Consider the following 15706-nt stretch of genomic DNA (forward strand, 5'->3'; position numbering starts at 1 on the left):
ATGATTCATGATCTTCCTCCATACTCTCTCCTCCCCCCCTCCCAAAGCCAACAAGCAGTTCCACTGGGATGTAACAGAAATATTAAATATCATGCCATTAAAAAGGAAAATAATACAAGAGAACTATTTTCATGTACATTTTGTAGTTATGACTAGAATGTGAATTCTTTTAAAATTAATTTTATTTTTTAAATAAAATTTTAATGATTTTTAATGCCACATATATTTCTGAATGCATAATTGTTCCTGTCTCTGTCTTCCAGATATCCATTCTTTATAATAAAGAATCAGAGGGAAATGTGGTAGGGAAATGTGCAGCAAAACCAAGCAATGCCTTGAAAAAATTTGACATATTCAGTGTTCCACAGCCTTAATCTCCTACTTCATATGCATTGTTACACATAATCCATCCTCCTTCTACTGAATGGGGAGGAACATGTGTCATCTTGTGGTTCTTTTTTGGGAATCATATTTTTACATGTGGTGTTGCTATTGTTTTCCACTTTCACACTATTAATAGTTTATATATATATATATATGAGAGAGAGAGAGAGAGAGTTTTCCTGACCCTGCTCATTTTGTATCCATTTATATGTCTCATCTTTCTTGCAGAGCAGTAACATTCTATTAATTCATATAATACAACTTGCATAGTCAAGAACACAGTCTATTGTGTTCATACATATTTTGGTGTTTATGGGGGTCTTTATTTTTGCCACTGACCTCCTTGGATTATATGCGTAGTTTGGAATCTGTTCCTCAAAGGGTATTTCTGTTTTTGTTGTTCTCTTTGAAAAATTCCAAAATATTTTACAAAATGGTTTTAATAATTCAAAGCTTCTCCAAAAATACATTTGTGTGCTTGTCTTTCTACAATATTTCCAGCATTAGTTGTTGCCTTCTTTTGTCATTTTTACCAAATTTATAACTTGAAACAACTTGATTTACATTATTTATTAATAATTTGGAGCATCCTTCTATACAACTGTTAGTAGTTTGCAATTTTCCTTTTGAGAACCTAACTGTGGTACTTGCGAAGCTGGGTTCAAATCCTGCCTTTGATGCTTACTTCCTGTGTAATCTTTGGGGAAATTGAATTATATGGTACTGTGAGATTCCTTCTAACTCTAGATCTGTGATCCTATCAACTATCTTGACCAAATTATCTGCTGGAGAATGTTTTTTGGTCTTCAATATTTCTGTTGTCTTGAATATCAAACCTTTATTAAAGATATTTGATATAAAACTATTTTTCTCAGCTAACCACTTCCCTGTTTATCTTACAAAAGCTTTTCATTTTTTAATAATTGAAATTAGCAATTTTATCTTTTGTCATTAATCCAATCCCTTGTTTAGTTAAGAATTTAGTTCTCATAATTCCTTCTTCTCATTACTTCTAGTAAGAAGAAGAAATCTCTTCAGCCTGATATTTTTAAAGCCCTATGCATTTAAGCTATTACATAACCATTTCAGACTTATTTTATTACCCAATACATAATTTATGTTAAAGCCAAATTGGTCTACTAACTAGCTATTCCTTTAACTTGGCTTTTTACCTCCCAACATAATACCTTTGAGTAGATTGTACCTTATGTCTGCAATATACTTACTCCTTCCTTTTTTTCTGGCTCTTAGAATCTATAATTCCCTTCAAAGCTGAATTGAATTTCTGCTTCCTACTATAAGCCTTTCTTGGCCCCTCGTGTCATAACCCCAATATGATGCTTTGCTTCCAGAAGTTACTTTGCATTTATCTATCTATGTATAAGATGTATCTTCTTAAGTAGAATGTAAGCTCTTTGAAAATAAATACTTTCATTTTTGTATTTGTACATCTAGAACCAAGGACAATAGCATGCATATAGTAGAAATATTGGTTAAATTATTTGTTGAATTGATCAAATTGAACTCATTAAATTTATTAGTGATATTTTTAGAGCTGGTATGGTGTGGCAGAATCCTCCGCCCCAAAATACTTACAGAAATTAAAAGATTCTTTGTAGGACCATTCTACTTTATTGACAAAATTTACAATTTCCTGAAATAATAACTTTTCTTCTAGTTTATAAGTGAGTTGTAAAATTCACTTTGGCCCAGAGTCATAAATATATAGTTTACTATTCTTTAAAATGAACAATAATTCAATTATTGCTACATTTTGATGTAAAAAAATCTGAAAATGAAATCCCCAAATTATATTCTTTGTGACCAAACTCGAGTAAATGTTTTGACATTTAATTGACTAATTCTGCTACTTATCAGTCTACCTATTTTTCATGCTTTTTATTTAATTCATTAGTTTTATTTCTTGAAAAAATTTATATAACTCACCTATTGAAAACAAATGTTTTACAGTTTTTTAAGGAAGATAATTATTTCTTGCCTACTTCTTTACTGTGGGCATATTTTTTTTTAAAATGAGAATTTGTTTCCATATAACAGGGCCATTATCGTTTTTGTGATGCTCTCTCAATGTTGGGGGAACATGCCTGGGCACTAGAAGCAAATGAGAGAGCTCAACATCTCTGCAGAAATTACCCTGATGGAATGAAGGATCTTACTCAACAGAACATAAAATTACTAAAACAAGTGGAAGAATTACGAGGTACTTTTAAGTAACAAAGTGTAACATTTCCCTTTTACTTCAAGTATTTCTAGTAGAAATAGCATGATGTATTGTATAGAATACTGGGGTTGGCATCAGTGGTCAAGTCACATCTCTTCTCTGTGCCTCAAACATTTCACTATGATTTATCCACTTAATTCTAGAGGGTTGTAATTTACATTGGTGGAATTACCTTTGCTGATAGAAACCTATTATGTTTATTTTGGCAGATGGAGGTATGTTGCATGACTATATTTTTTTTTAGCTATGAATTATACAAAGTACGTTAGTTTTCAAATATTCTATAAACTTGAAATTGTTTACATAACACTTAGAATAAAGGATGAAGTATGTTAGTTTTAACAGTTAAAAAACTGAAGAAGTAGTATTATCAGATTGATGATTTTTACAATTCATTTTCAAAGGTTCAAAACATGGAATGAGGAAATCAATTTATGGGAAAAGGTAAGTCAATACTAGATTATTAGAAATTTTGAGTTTCTGTGGTCAGTTGCTCTAAAAGCCACAAATAGCTTTTAGTAGGTAGAAACAAGAACAATGCAGTTGTTTTACTATCTCTTTTAAAAATTGCTTGCTTTGAAAATCCCCAGCTCATCTCAACATATCAAATCATCAAATACTTTTAAAGTAACTGCTCGTTCTGAATACTGCGATAAGTATTATGGAGAGATATAAAATTATAATCATCCTTGCCTTCAAGGAGCTGACAGCCTAGTCAGGGAAATTAACACACTAATACATACTATAATACAATACTAATACATAGAGAGATATAATAAACAGTATTACAAGATAATTGCATTAAGGAATTAAAAAACAAAATGTTACATGCAGTCTGAGAGAATGAGCATTATTTTGTATGTATTCTTCCTCTGAAAATAGGACAAAATTAATCAGTTTGGAGATATATGTGATATTTAGCCAGGCCTATTGAAGAATGTTTGGAGCAATATTTTCCACTGCGACATTTATAGTTTTTGTTACTTGATTTCAAGTAGCAGTGGGAAGAGTTTTTGATTCTCATTCTCATATTTCTCTGATTTTGGAGTCAGTTATGGGTCTGTCTACCAGACCAGGAGAGGGCAGTATAAGTATTTTTATTGTGTTCCTTCCTTTTCTGCCCCTTCAGAAGTAAATCAGTGTTCCACTGGAATGTGAAGAGATCTGAGTACATCATCTGTCTCTGATGCTTATTGCCTATTTGACTACAACAAAAATTATTAAACTTCCCTAAGCCTCAATTTCCTTATCTACAAAATGAGGATCATAGCATTTTTATTACCTACCTTGAATTACTGGGGTTTGTGAAGAAAACATTTCATAAACTTTAAAGCCCTTTATAAATAGGAGCTGTTGTTATTATTGGATTGGGGAGGATAGCAGAAGCCAGATAAATTTTTCCATTAAATATTGTTTTACTTTGTTCCTTAACCACTTAGTTAATTGCTTAGTTACCTTTATTTGCCAAGAAATACTCAAAATCAGTAACAAATACTTTACTTACCTAATTACTGATTATAGTTCTGGTTAATGTTTTAAAATTAATTGTGATAATTTGTCAGAGAGGGCAGCTAAGTGGCATAAGTGGAATAGAGTGCTGGCCTAGAGTCAGGAGAACTCATCTTTCTGAGTTCAAAACTGGCCCAAGACACATACTAAGTGTTTGACCCTGGGCAAGTCACTCAACTTTATCTGCCTCAGTTTCCTCATCTGTAAAATGAGCTTCAGAAGAAAATGGCAAACCATTCCAGTGTCTTTACCAAGAAAACCCCAAATGGGATCATAAAGAGTCAGACACAGCTGAAACAACTGAACAACAACAATTTGTCAGCGATTCCCATATTTTTGTTATTTGCAGCTTCAGTTAAAATTTGTCATTTTGATTTGCACACTGAAAATAGTAGCTGTTCTGGTTAAAACAGAAAGGTATGGTTGCTTTTAATTGACAAAAACAAAAGACTTTTCTTTAACTTTTCTTAAAGTATGAGTTTAACATCAAGTATTTCATTTTGTCCATAAAAAGATTGTTGATTTAAAATTATTTATCATTCCTTTAAGCCCATATTAATATTAACAATGTTTTATGTTCTAAAATTCACTATCTCTGCTGTCATGTGTTCATCTGGAGAGTTTTAAAAATAATATATCATAATCAGCAGCATTAAAACATTAGCTATTTTTTTCCTAGGTTATCCTCAGGCTCTCCAAAACCTTCACATTCTGGTTATCTTAATCTTATGGAAACCAATGAAGAAAATAAAGTTTTAAAATTAGCATCGAAATATCGTGACTATTATCAATATCAGAATTTGAAGGTAAACTCACTCAATATTGATATTTCTTTCACATGCTGATTGTCTGGTAGTTTTGGTAATAGTGGAACCTAAATATTTTGGAAATTTGATCTCTTCCTACATATTCATAAGAGCGTTTCATTTAGTTTCTTAAAACTTTATAAATATGCAATTTCAAAGAACTATTAATAAATAATTTAGAATAGGGATCTCAAAATTATTGCTCTGTTGGCTACATGAGACTATTTTTCCTTTGTTAAGATAACTGTTAATAGATTATCAAATCTTTGAAAAGTAATAGAAATTTCTATAATAGTGCAATAGATGAATACTGTAAAGTTTACAAAGAATCAGAGTAGGAAGGAACCTCATGGACTACCTAATCCCCACTCTCTTGTTTTAAAAATGAAGAAACTGAGTCCTAGAGAATTTAAGTGATTTCATGGATACCATATAGATAATGAGGTTAAGAAGTGGGTTTCAAACCAAATTCCTCTTAACTCCAGAGTCAAGTGTTCTTTCTTCTACAATGATGCCTGCTATTTGCATTAGTTGCTAATGATTTAGGATCATGGGATATAGATATAGAGAGAGCTAGAAACAACTTTAGAGTTCATTTAGTCCACCTCCCATAATTAGAGAGCATATGATTTATAAGTCCTTGTTATGTTGGTTTTAATTTACAATTGGCAATCCAAAAATAGCTGAATGGGCTTCCCCTTCCCTTTTGCAGACCTAATTGCTATCAGTATCCTCTAGAACAGGGGTTGGCAAAGTATGGCTCTCAAGCCATATCTGGCTCCACCTCCTGACTAGCCAGTCAGGACAGAGCCCCAGGATGTGCCCCAGGGGTCCCTTCAGCCCCCACCCCATATTCCAGTGCCTTCCGCCTCCATCCTCCTCCTTCTGCAGGCGTTTATGGCTCTCACGGCCAAAAAGGTTGCCGACTGGCTGTTGCTCTAGAAGCTAGGTCAAGATAGATCTCTAACAATAAAAGTAAATATGTTAGTATTACATTTAGAAGGAAAGAGTCAAGAGAAAACTCACATTACTTTAAATTTATCTTTCAAATTAAAATGTTACTACTTTTTAGCTTCATTTAATTATAAATTCATATTTTATATGTATTCTGATATATTTATATCATTTTCATGGGGTTCTTCCCCCACTTCCTTTTCATGTTTATTTTTAGTTTTAAACTTTCCTAGGAGGATTCTCAGTAAAGAAAATGAGTTGAGAGGAAAGGCTTAAGACTTCAGAATTATATCCCATTGCCTCTAGTTTCAGTTCTTTCACAAGATAGTGTTTTGAGATCTTAAATGGAATATGTACACAGAAATGAAACAATATAAAAAGTTTATTTCCTTATAGTACAGACTTAAATTGTCAGCAAAAATTTTGAGAAACTAGAAAACATATAAAGGCTAGAATGCAACAGTCTTATTGCCCAGAGCTGTTCCTAGGGCATGGTGAATTGGAGTGAAACTCCTTTGTTTGAACTGAACCATTGTCGCCTGGGCAGGTAAGAAAGCAACACTACTATCTGCTTCTAGCAAATCTACTTAGATTTCATATTATCACTTTCTAGATATAACTCTCTTCCCAAGGCAAAGAGACTTTCCCCTCTATTTGGCCCTACCCTCCTACTCAGCAATCACCTTCTACTTTTTACTTCTTTTCCCATTGAAAGTCTCCTTAATGTTAATTTTATTTCATTTATTTATTTTATTATTTTTGGGGGGGAGGGAAAGTAAAATGGATAATTTAATTTACATAAATTTATTTTTTATCTGAAATTTTTATTAGTTAATTCATTTAGGATATTTTTTATGGTTATATGATTCATGTTCTTTCCCTCCCTCCCAACCCCCTACCACAGCCAGCAAGCAATTCCACTGGGTTTGCATGTATCATTGATCAAGACCTATTTCCATATTATTAATATGTGCATTAGGGTAATCGCTCAGAGTTTACATTCCCAATCATATTCCCAACAACCCATGTGATCAAACAGTTGTTTTTCTTCTGTGTTTCTACTTCCATGGTTCTTTCTCTGGATGTGAATAGTGTTCTTGCTCTTAAGTCCCTCAGTATTGTCCTGCATTGCTGCTAATAGAGAAGTCCATTACATTTGATTGTACCATAGGGTATCCGTCTCTGTGTACAATGTTCTTTTGGCTCTGCTCCTTTCGCTCTGCATTAGTTCCTGGAGGTCTTTCCAGTTCACATGGAATTCCTCCAGTTCATTATTCCTTTCAGCACAATAGTTTTCCATCACCAACAGATACCACAATTTGTTCAGCCATTCCCCAATTGAAGGGCATCCCCTCGTTTTCAAATTTTTTGCCACCACAAAAAAACACAGCTATAAATATTTTGTACAAGTCTTTTCCCTTATGATCTCTTTGGGGTACAAACCCAACAGTGGTGTGGCTGGATGAAAGGGCAGGCAATCTTTTAAAGCCCTTTGGGCATACTTCCAAATTGCCATCCAGAATGGTTGGATCAATTCACTCCACCAGCAATGCATTAATGTCCCAATTTTGCCACATCCCCTCCAACACTTACTGTTCATTTTAGTTTTATTATCTCTCTCTCTCTCTCTCTCTCTCTCTCTCTCTCTCTCTATATATATATATATATATATATTTATAGCCATCGAGATAGACAGACACCTATATAGACAGACACATATAAACATACATTTTCTTTTTGAGAAGGAATGATTTATTCCAGGTTCCCTATGTCTCTAAGGATGGCTTCACTAATTGTTTTTTAAGTGATGGGATTATTTGGAATGTTTAGAACTGAACTGATTTTTTGTTATTGATGCCAGAGTAGCAAAACTTGTTTAGAAAGTTGTAAAAAGAAACCTTTTAACCTGTATTCTAGTCTCCAAGATGATGTCAGATTTGCTGTGTTTGAGGGTATACATATAGATTTTTAAGTGGTTCTTCAGAGGTCATCTAATTCAACCCTTTCTTTTTATAGATGAGGAATCTATGCCTTAGAGGAGTTTAAATGATTTGCCCAATTAACCCATGCACTCTGAATATTACTCCAAAGCTTTTTCCAAATGATAGAAAATGTATATAATATCTAGCCCTGTGTCATCTCCCACTTGGCATTCAAGCATTTATTGCTTTGAAATTGCTATTGAAAGATTAATGAGTAAACTAGTGAGACAACTTAACATTTAATCACAGAACAGGAAATTATGCAACTGACAAATGTTTTATTTCACAGTACTATGTATCTTATTATATTTGTTTTCTTTAAAAATTATTTCCAGTAACTTAAAAAAGCTTCTAATTATTACAAACCAATTCCATGGGAAATGTAACTGAAAGATTCTTGGCAACATTTTTTAATGCATCCTAGCAGTAGGAGGTAATTTGGTACAATATAAAGAATGTTGTACTAGATTCAGAAGATCTGGTTTCAAGTCCTGTTTATTGCTCTTGTGACATTTCCATTTTTATCAGTTTTACCTATAAAATAGTGGAGTTGGACAAATGATTGCTAAGATTCCTTCCAGATTTAAATCTATAACACTCTTTAGCCAGATTTTAGTCTGTAAATCAAGGAGAGAAACATAACTGATAATAACCATTTTTTCTTGTGGATTTTGTTCTTCCACAGGAAGTAACTGTTGGTATGAATGGTAGTTAGAGGAAGTGGTAGAGTTTTAAGGATATATAGAATGAAAACGTACCAACTTACAGAAACAAAAGCATATAGGATCCATTAAATAATCATCCCACAGTATAAACAGTAGTAGTCAGACATTGGAGAATTGGGTCCCCATCGTGGTAATTTGAGGGACATAAAGTATTTAGAAGGGATACAAAGAGTACTAGAAGAAGTAACTAAAAGGCCATAAAAATAGAATGTATAAAGAGATTTATTCAAACTAGGAATTTTGAGATGTGGCAATGTTAATGTATATGAGTGGAAAAAATGGCAGTTTCAGGTATTTGATAGATTTTTTTATAGTGTATTTTTCTTATTCATCTCATTTATTTTATTGCTATGGGTAGGTATCTCGTGAGATTTTGAAATTAGAAAATAAAAGCTATCAACCGGAGTTGCCACCAGGTAAGTTATTTTTTCTATTTCATATGTAAATCTAATGCTAAGTTAATAGTGTTGCACTGTACCATCCTTCTGTGAAAAGGTACAGAATTAGGGGCATAGGATATATCTTATTTAAAGAATAGAAAAGAGGTTGTCTTTAGATCATGGGGTATGTAGAAGGAGAGTCAGGTATATTAAGACTTAAAAGGAAAGAAGGGGCCAAATTATAGTGGACTTTAAAAGCCAGAGGATTTTATATTTGAACCTAGAAGCAATAGGAATTCACTGGAGTTTATTAAGTAGAAAAGGAATGATATGGTCAGACCTGTGCTTTAGAAGATTTAGTTTGATAACTGAGTGGAGGATGGACTGAAATGGGGAGAGACCTGAAACAGCAAGACCCACCAGGAGGCTATCGAGATAGACAGACACCTATATAGACAGACACATATATGATAGAAATGTATATAATATCTAGCCCTGTGTCATCTCCCACTTGGCATTCAAGCATTTATTGCTTTGAAATTGCTATTGAAAGATTAATGAGTAAACTAGTGAGACAACTTAACATTTATTCACAGAACAGGAAATTATGTGATAGGAATGTGATAATAAGAACCTATACCAGAGTGATGGTACTGTCAGAGGAGAGAAGGAAGCCTATACTAGGGATGTTAAAGACTTGGTAACTTATTAAATATGACTTTAAATTATGTCTGTTTTTGCTTTTGCTCTCTATGAGGTCACGATGGTTACCCTGGCTTTTTTAACATCAGCTAAAGTATAATAGATCCTGCTACAGCACCTTATTTTAACACTATGTTTGTGTCTTTCTATTTAAGTATGTCTCTTATAAACAAGATATTCTTGGATTCTGGTTTCCAAACCATTTTGCTATCCATTTCCTTTGTATGTGTAAGTTCATTCCTTTCACAGTTTTGATTGCTAACTATGTATTTTCTTCCATCCCTTTTTCTTCTGTTTAGCCTCTCTTTTTATCCTGACCTCCCTCAGTAATATGTTTTGTCTCTCTTAATCTATCCTTCCTTTTATCATTCTACCCTCTTTCTCTTAGCCCCCTCCTTTTTGATTTTCCTAATAAGTAAAAGTAGATTTCTATACCCATTTGAGTATGCTTGAACAGATCTAAGTTTTCAGTTACCTGTAGTCATCTCAGAAGCACTAAAAGTCTGCCAGCAGCACTCAGAGGCAGTCTCTCTCTCTCATGTCAGCTTTCCACAATAGGTCTTGAAATATATCCCATGTAGATACAGGGCCCTACTGTATATTCTTCCCACTTAACCAGTTCTGATAAGAATGAGGTTTAAACATTGCCTGCCACCCTTCCCCCCATTTTACTCTCCACTATAAAACCTATTCCTTGCTTACTTCTGAAGTGAGATAATTTTCCTTTATTTTTCATTTCTCTTTCCCTGTTAAGATAATCCCAACATATTCAACTCACTCCCATGCTCTCTGTTTTATGTAGACTCTCTCTAAAATTTCCTAATAATGGTAAATTCTTAGGAGTTACATGTATCATTTTCCCATATAGAAATTTTAGCTTTATTGAGCCATTTATAAAGATTTCTTTCATGTTTACATTTTTTTATGCTTCTCTTAAGTCTGTTGTTTCAATGTCAGTTTTTCTATTCAGCTCTGGTCTTTTTGTTAGGAATGCTTAAAAGTTCTCTTATTAAATCTCCATTTTTTCCCCTGAAGGATTAAACAGTAGATTCCCCTTGTTTGCAGTTTCGCTTTCTGTGGTTTCAGTTATTGTTGGTCAATCTGAAGTGCCAAAAGTCTGCCTGTGGAGAAGTCTGGCCCCAGCATGGTCTCTTCACTTTCACTTTCACACCCCTCCCCCCACCTTTTAAAGGTTTAGTTTTTTTTTTGTTTGTTTGTTTTTTTGGACTGGGCTAGGGAGTAGAAAGTGGAATCATGGGGCCAAGGAGCAGAAGCTAAGATAAATAAATGAATAAATGTGTATATACATATATATATTTTTAAAACACACAAACATATATGTGTGTGTGTGTGTGTCACATATATCAATAGGTGTTAGTAGGTGATTTTGACCATCCATGGGAGATCTTAGAAGGATACCTTCCTTAAAGATACAGGAGCCCTACTGTACTCAGTTTTTCTAGGTTGTAATTCTTCTTCCTTTACCTTCTGAAATATCTTGTACCATGCTCTTTGATAGTGATAACTTCTAAATTTTATGTGATCCTGATTTTGACTCTGTGATATTTGTATGGTTTCTTTCTGGCTGCTTACAATATTTTTTCCTTGATCTGGGAGCACTAGAATTTGGCCATAATATTCCTAGGAATTTTCATTTGGGGATTTCTTTCAGGAAGTGATCAGTAGATTCTTTAAATTTCTATTTTACCCTCTGAATATAAGATATTGGGACAGTTTTCCTTGATAATTTCTTGAAATGAAGATATGGGATCTAGGCTCTTTCTTTGATCATGGTTTTCAGGTAGTTGTAAGGAAAAGTTTGGCACAGAAAAGGTTTGGAATGTTGGAAAGCAACTTTGAATAACAAGAGCAGAGGTTAGGAGGAGGAGCAGAGGCTTGTTTGAGAGAGAACCATGGAAGGTATCTTCATCTCAGGACTTGGAGGGAGATGGAGGACTTTACCCATAACAACTGAGACTACCTGAGGGTTTCCCTAGATATCTCTTTTCCTGAAGATCTGATAGTGTTCCTGTTTCTTACATGTATCACGGAAGAAGGTTTTAGATATTTGCCAGCAGGTGTAAGGGGTCTGTGGACTGGAAAAGCATCCTGGGCCAACCTTGAAGATCACTGTACTGTCCTGTACCAATTGAGAGAGACCCTTCTTTTCCTAATCTGTCTGTAGTTTAGTTTAGATAACAGATAGAGGAAAGGGAGTAAGTGAACTCCTGGCCAAAGCCTGAGGGCTTGGTCAGGCATCAAGGACCTCATTTTATCCTGACAGAACAGGGCTTCCTACCCCCACTCACCTCACCCATCTTTGTTTCTTTAATTAATAAAATGCCTTGTTAATGAATAGTAGATAGCGATCTGTAAAACACTTGAATTGGATTAAGGGTAAAAGGGGATTTGGGGGTGACAGCTCTCATTAAGCTCTGGTCACGCAAAACCCAGAGCTGCCTGATACTGCTGGCACCCTGCCAGAGAACTGAGTTCGGCTGGGACTTGAGGGGGTCAGGCCATCCGCTAAGCCCTGAGAAACCGTCTATACCGTATTCCAAAAATAGACTGAACTTGGGTTCCTGTCTATATCTGTTAGCAACATCATTCACAGAGTTCACCCCTTGAAACCCTCAGAGTAAAGGTGAAGAGTTCCCCAGATAGGTTTATCACACTTACAAGCCTGTCTAACCAAATAACATCTTTGGGACTCCCTAAATCATCTTTAGAGTTTTGGCTGAGCCAAGCTAGGTCTCTAACCTGTAGAGTTCAAAGTAGGAGGAAAACACTGGGAATTCATCTTGTGAGGTGGTTGGATCTGTAAACAATAGAAACCTGTGTGGGAGTTGGGAAGTAGCCATCTTGGGTGCAGTTGATCTGTTCACTACTCACTGGAGTCTACCCAGCAACATCAATACCCAGTCAGAACACCACTCATTCTGAAACAGGGGTCGGGGGTGGGCCTCTTAAAGGAACAGACATAAACCACAGTTTTCCTGCCAAAAGGTTTTTTGTCCTGTGGAAAGCAAAACAGGGAGAAAGATTTTCATTGCCATGGAGTACATTGCTTTGATGTGCCAATTTGGATACATGATATATAGTTTCTTTTTTTGTCAATGTCCCAGATTATCTATACTTTTTCTTAAGCCTCTATGACAGTTTTAACTGGTTGAAAATAGAACTGGGTAGATTAATTTCTTTTGTGCCAGGGACAGTTGGGTACTTTTCTCCTTAGTGCAATTGTACTATGCCCTCAAAAAAGTGATCAATAGAATAATAGGAAACAGAACACAGAAAGTTGATGGGAATATCATGATGAGAGAAGAGATTGCAGAACTGAAAGAAATGGTCAGACAACTAAAAGAGGAGAGGGATAATAAAAATGTAAACATAACACAAGGAACTGAACAAACCACAGAAAATGCAAACAACACAGTGAAAGAACAGAAACTAGAAAGAGCTAAAGGGACTGTGCCAATACTACCTTTAAGAGACCACATATTGTTGCAAGAGGATTCTAGAATTTTACATGTTTCAGGTAGTCCAATAATTCTTAAATTATATCTCCTCAATTTATTTTCCAGGTCAGTATTATTCCCCAATGAGATATTTCATGTTTTCTTCTATTTCATTCTAATTCTGTTTTTTAAGTGTTACTTTCTTCAGTATTTTTTGTGCCTCTTTTATCCTCTTTTAATTCTCTTTTCATAATTTTCTTTCATCATTCTCATTTCTTTTCCCAATTTTTCTTCCCCCTGTAAATATTAAAAATAATAAAGGCTGCTATAGATATATATATTAGTAATTTAATTAAAGCCATGTTGATAGATAAAGTTATTAGACCACGCGCTTGTAAGCATTCAAAATCTGACGCCTAGCCATAATTGTCTCCTGTCTCCTCCGAGTCTGCTGGCCAAGAGAGCCACTCCCCCCAACCCAGGAGATTATAAACTCCTCTCTGCGTCGACGTAGGCCTCCCCACGCCCAAAGAACCGGAAACGGAAACCAGTTGGACCACAGGAAATGTAGTTTGGTACATTTCCCAAATTTCACTTTTACAATTCCCCGTGAGGTCCGGCAAAAAAAAAGGTTAGTCCTTTTTTCTTTGCTGGACCTGTAAAAATAGACAACTTCTAAAATTTTCAGGAATTTGGGGGATAAAAGAAATAGATGAACAAATGGTTAAAATTAGCCACATTGACAAAAAAACCAGTTTGGGGGCAGTCCCCTATTGGTATAACAGTGTACAATTAAAACAATATACACAATTCAATTTCATCTCCCCATAGTTCAATCAACTGCACCCCAAAGTTCAAAATTTGGTCTTCATGGTACAGTGAAGGCTTTTCAGACATCTTCATGGTGTCTTCACCAAAACAGGTTCATCGTCTGGATTCTGGGGAGATGGAAAGATCCTTATCCTGAAATTATTCTCAAAGGAATTTAAACTTTACATTATAGATTACAAAACATACATTTTCTTCTAAGATTTATACAATTCCCCGTGAAATTACTCCTAAAAGAGTTAAATATACATATATTTTTACATTATCGAATTTTTTTTTATATTTTTATTATTTTTTTTTATTTTAAACCCTTAACTTCTGTGTATTAACTTATAGGTGGAAGAGTGGTAAGGGTAGGCAATGGGGGTCAAGTGACTTGCCCAGGGTCACACAGCTGGGAAGTGTCTGAGGCCAGATTTGAACCTAGGACCTCCCGTCTCTAGGCCTGGCTCTCAATCCACTGAGCTACCCAGCTGCCCCTACATTATCGAATTTTAAAAAACTTAACAGATATCCCCATGAGGTAAATCTTAAACATACCTTTTTTCCTTAAAAAGGGTACCTCAGGTCAGCTAAGGATGAGTGGCTGAGTCCTGGGGGTTATATGAAATCAGTTGGCAAAATACAAGAATAAAATTCAAGAAAAAAAAGAAGAAAAAATTAACTTGTGAATGAAATGTAAAATGTGCAAAACATCTGGGGAAAATAAACTTAGACCTTTGAATGAAGGTCTAATTAAAGTGAATTCAGCAGTTTGCAATTACCCATTCAAGGCCAGGACTTAAGGAAAATGTCTCTCTCTGATCTGACTTATCATCAGCTTTTTTAGGGAACTGAGCCAAATAAAATAACCAATCTTAGGTGCTTTTTAGGAATCTAAGTCGAGGGGACCCCCGTCCTCTAAAGTTTTAGAAAAGACTGGGACTCCAGGACTCAAACTCCAATTTCCAAGCCCTAAAGTATTGGCATAGAACTGCTGCAATTATGCAGATCTTAGTCAGTCAAGTCTCTGACCATGTGCTTTCTTTAGCACTATTAACGGCTTTCATATTCCCTTCTGGAATCAGAGAGGCATTTAAATCACAGTCCTATAGGCTCAGGTATTTGCTGTAGAATCAGAAAAAGGATAAATAATGATTATGTATGTACTTCCAGTACAAGATGAGAAAAAGGAAAAATCAATTGCTCATTAGAAAAATGTTTTAAAAATCAAAAATATACATATAGCTTAGAACTAGAAGGGTTATGTTACCCAAAAATGAGGTTTTCTGTGAGAGAAAGTGGGTTTTACAAAATAGCAGATTCACAATGCACATTCAGATAGAGTACCATTATTTCCAATAGCACATTTTAAAACAATGATGTTTAAAAATTATATACTTGTTACAACTTTAAATCTTGGCTAAGAGTTTCTCAACAAATTCTGTTATTGCTTCCATAGCAAAATCTGATATTTAAAAAAGAAACCTTCTGATATAATTATCCCCAGATAAGAATATACAGGAGCTCCTGGACTCTCTGTAGTTAAAAAAAAATCCTGGGTAGGAAATGCTTCTACCCATTTAAGGCAATAATATCTCTTATAATAAAAATATATAAAAGCTTTATCCTTTAAGACAACAATTCTTAAGGATTTAAAGTAAAAGTTAAAAAGATCTCTTGTAAAATTACAAGGTAATATTCAAAGCATGGAACTTTCAAGGTTCTTTACCAAGACAGAATAAATTTTTTAAAGA

At 34.5% G+C, this 15706-nt stretch overlaps 1 protein-coding gene across 1 annotated transcript in view; it reads left to right on the plus strand.

Annotated features, from left to right (window-relative positions):
* The window catches only part of TTC3 (tetratricopeptide repeat domain 3), a 169419-nt gene that overhangs the window by 46850 nt on the left and 106863 nt on the right, over positions 1-15706 (plus strand). The window contains exons 6-9 of the mRNA XM_044670285.1: positions 2443-2605; positions 3031-3070; positions 4815-4941; positions 8961-9018. Of these exons, the coding sequence (XP_044526220.1) occupies positions 2443-2605; positions 3031-3070; positions 4815-4941; positions 8961-9018 (388 nt within the window). The remainder of the gene's footprint in view (positions 1-2442; positions 2606-3030; positions 3071-4814; positions 4942-8960; positions 9019-15706) is intronic.

This window comes from Gracilinanus agilis, chromosome 3, assembly GCF_016433145.1.
Source record: "Gracilinanus agilis isolate LMUSP501 chromosome 3, AgileGrace, whole genome shotgun sequence".
Taxonomy (NCBI): domain Eukaryota; kingdom Metazoa; phylum Chordata; class Mammalia; order Didelphimorphia; family Didelphidae; genus Gracilinanus; species Gracilinanus agilis.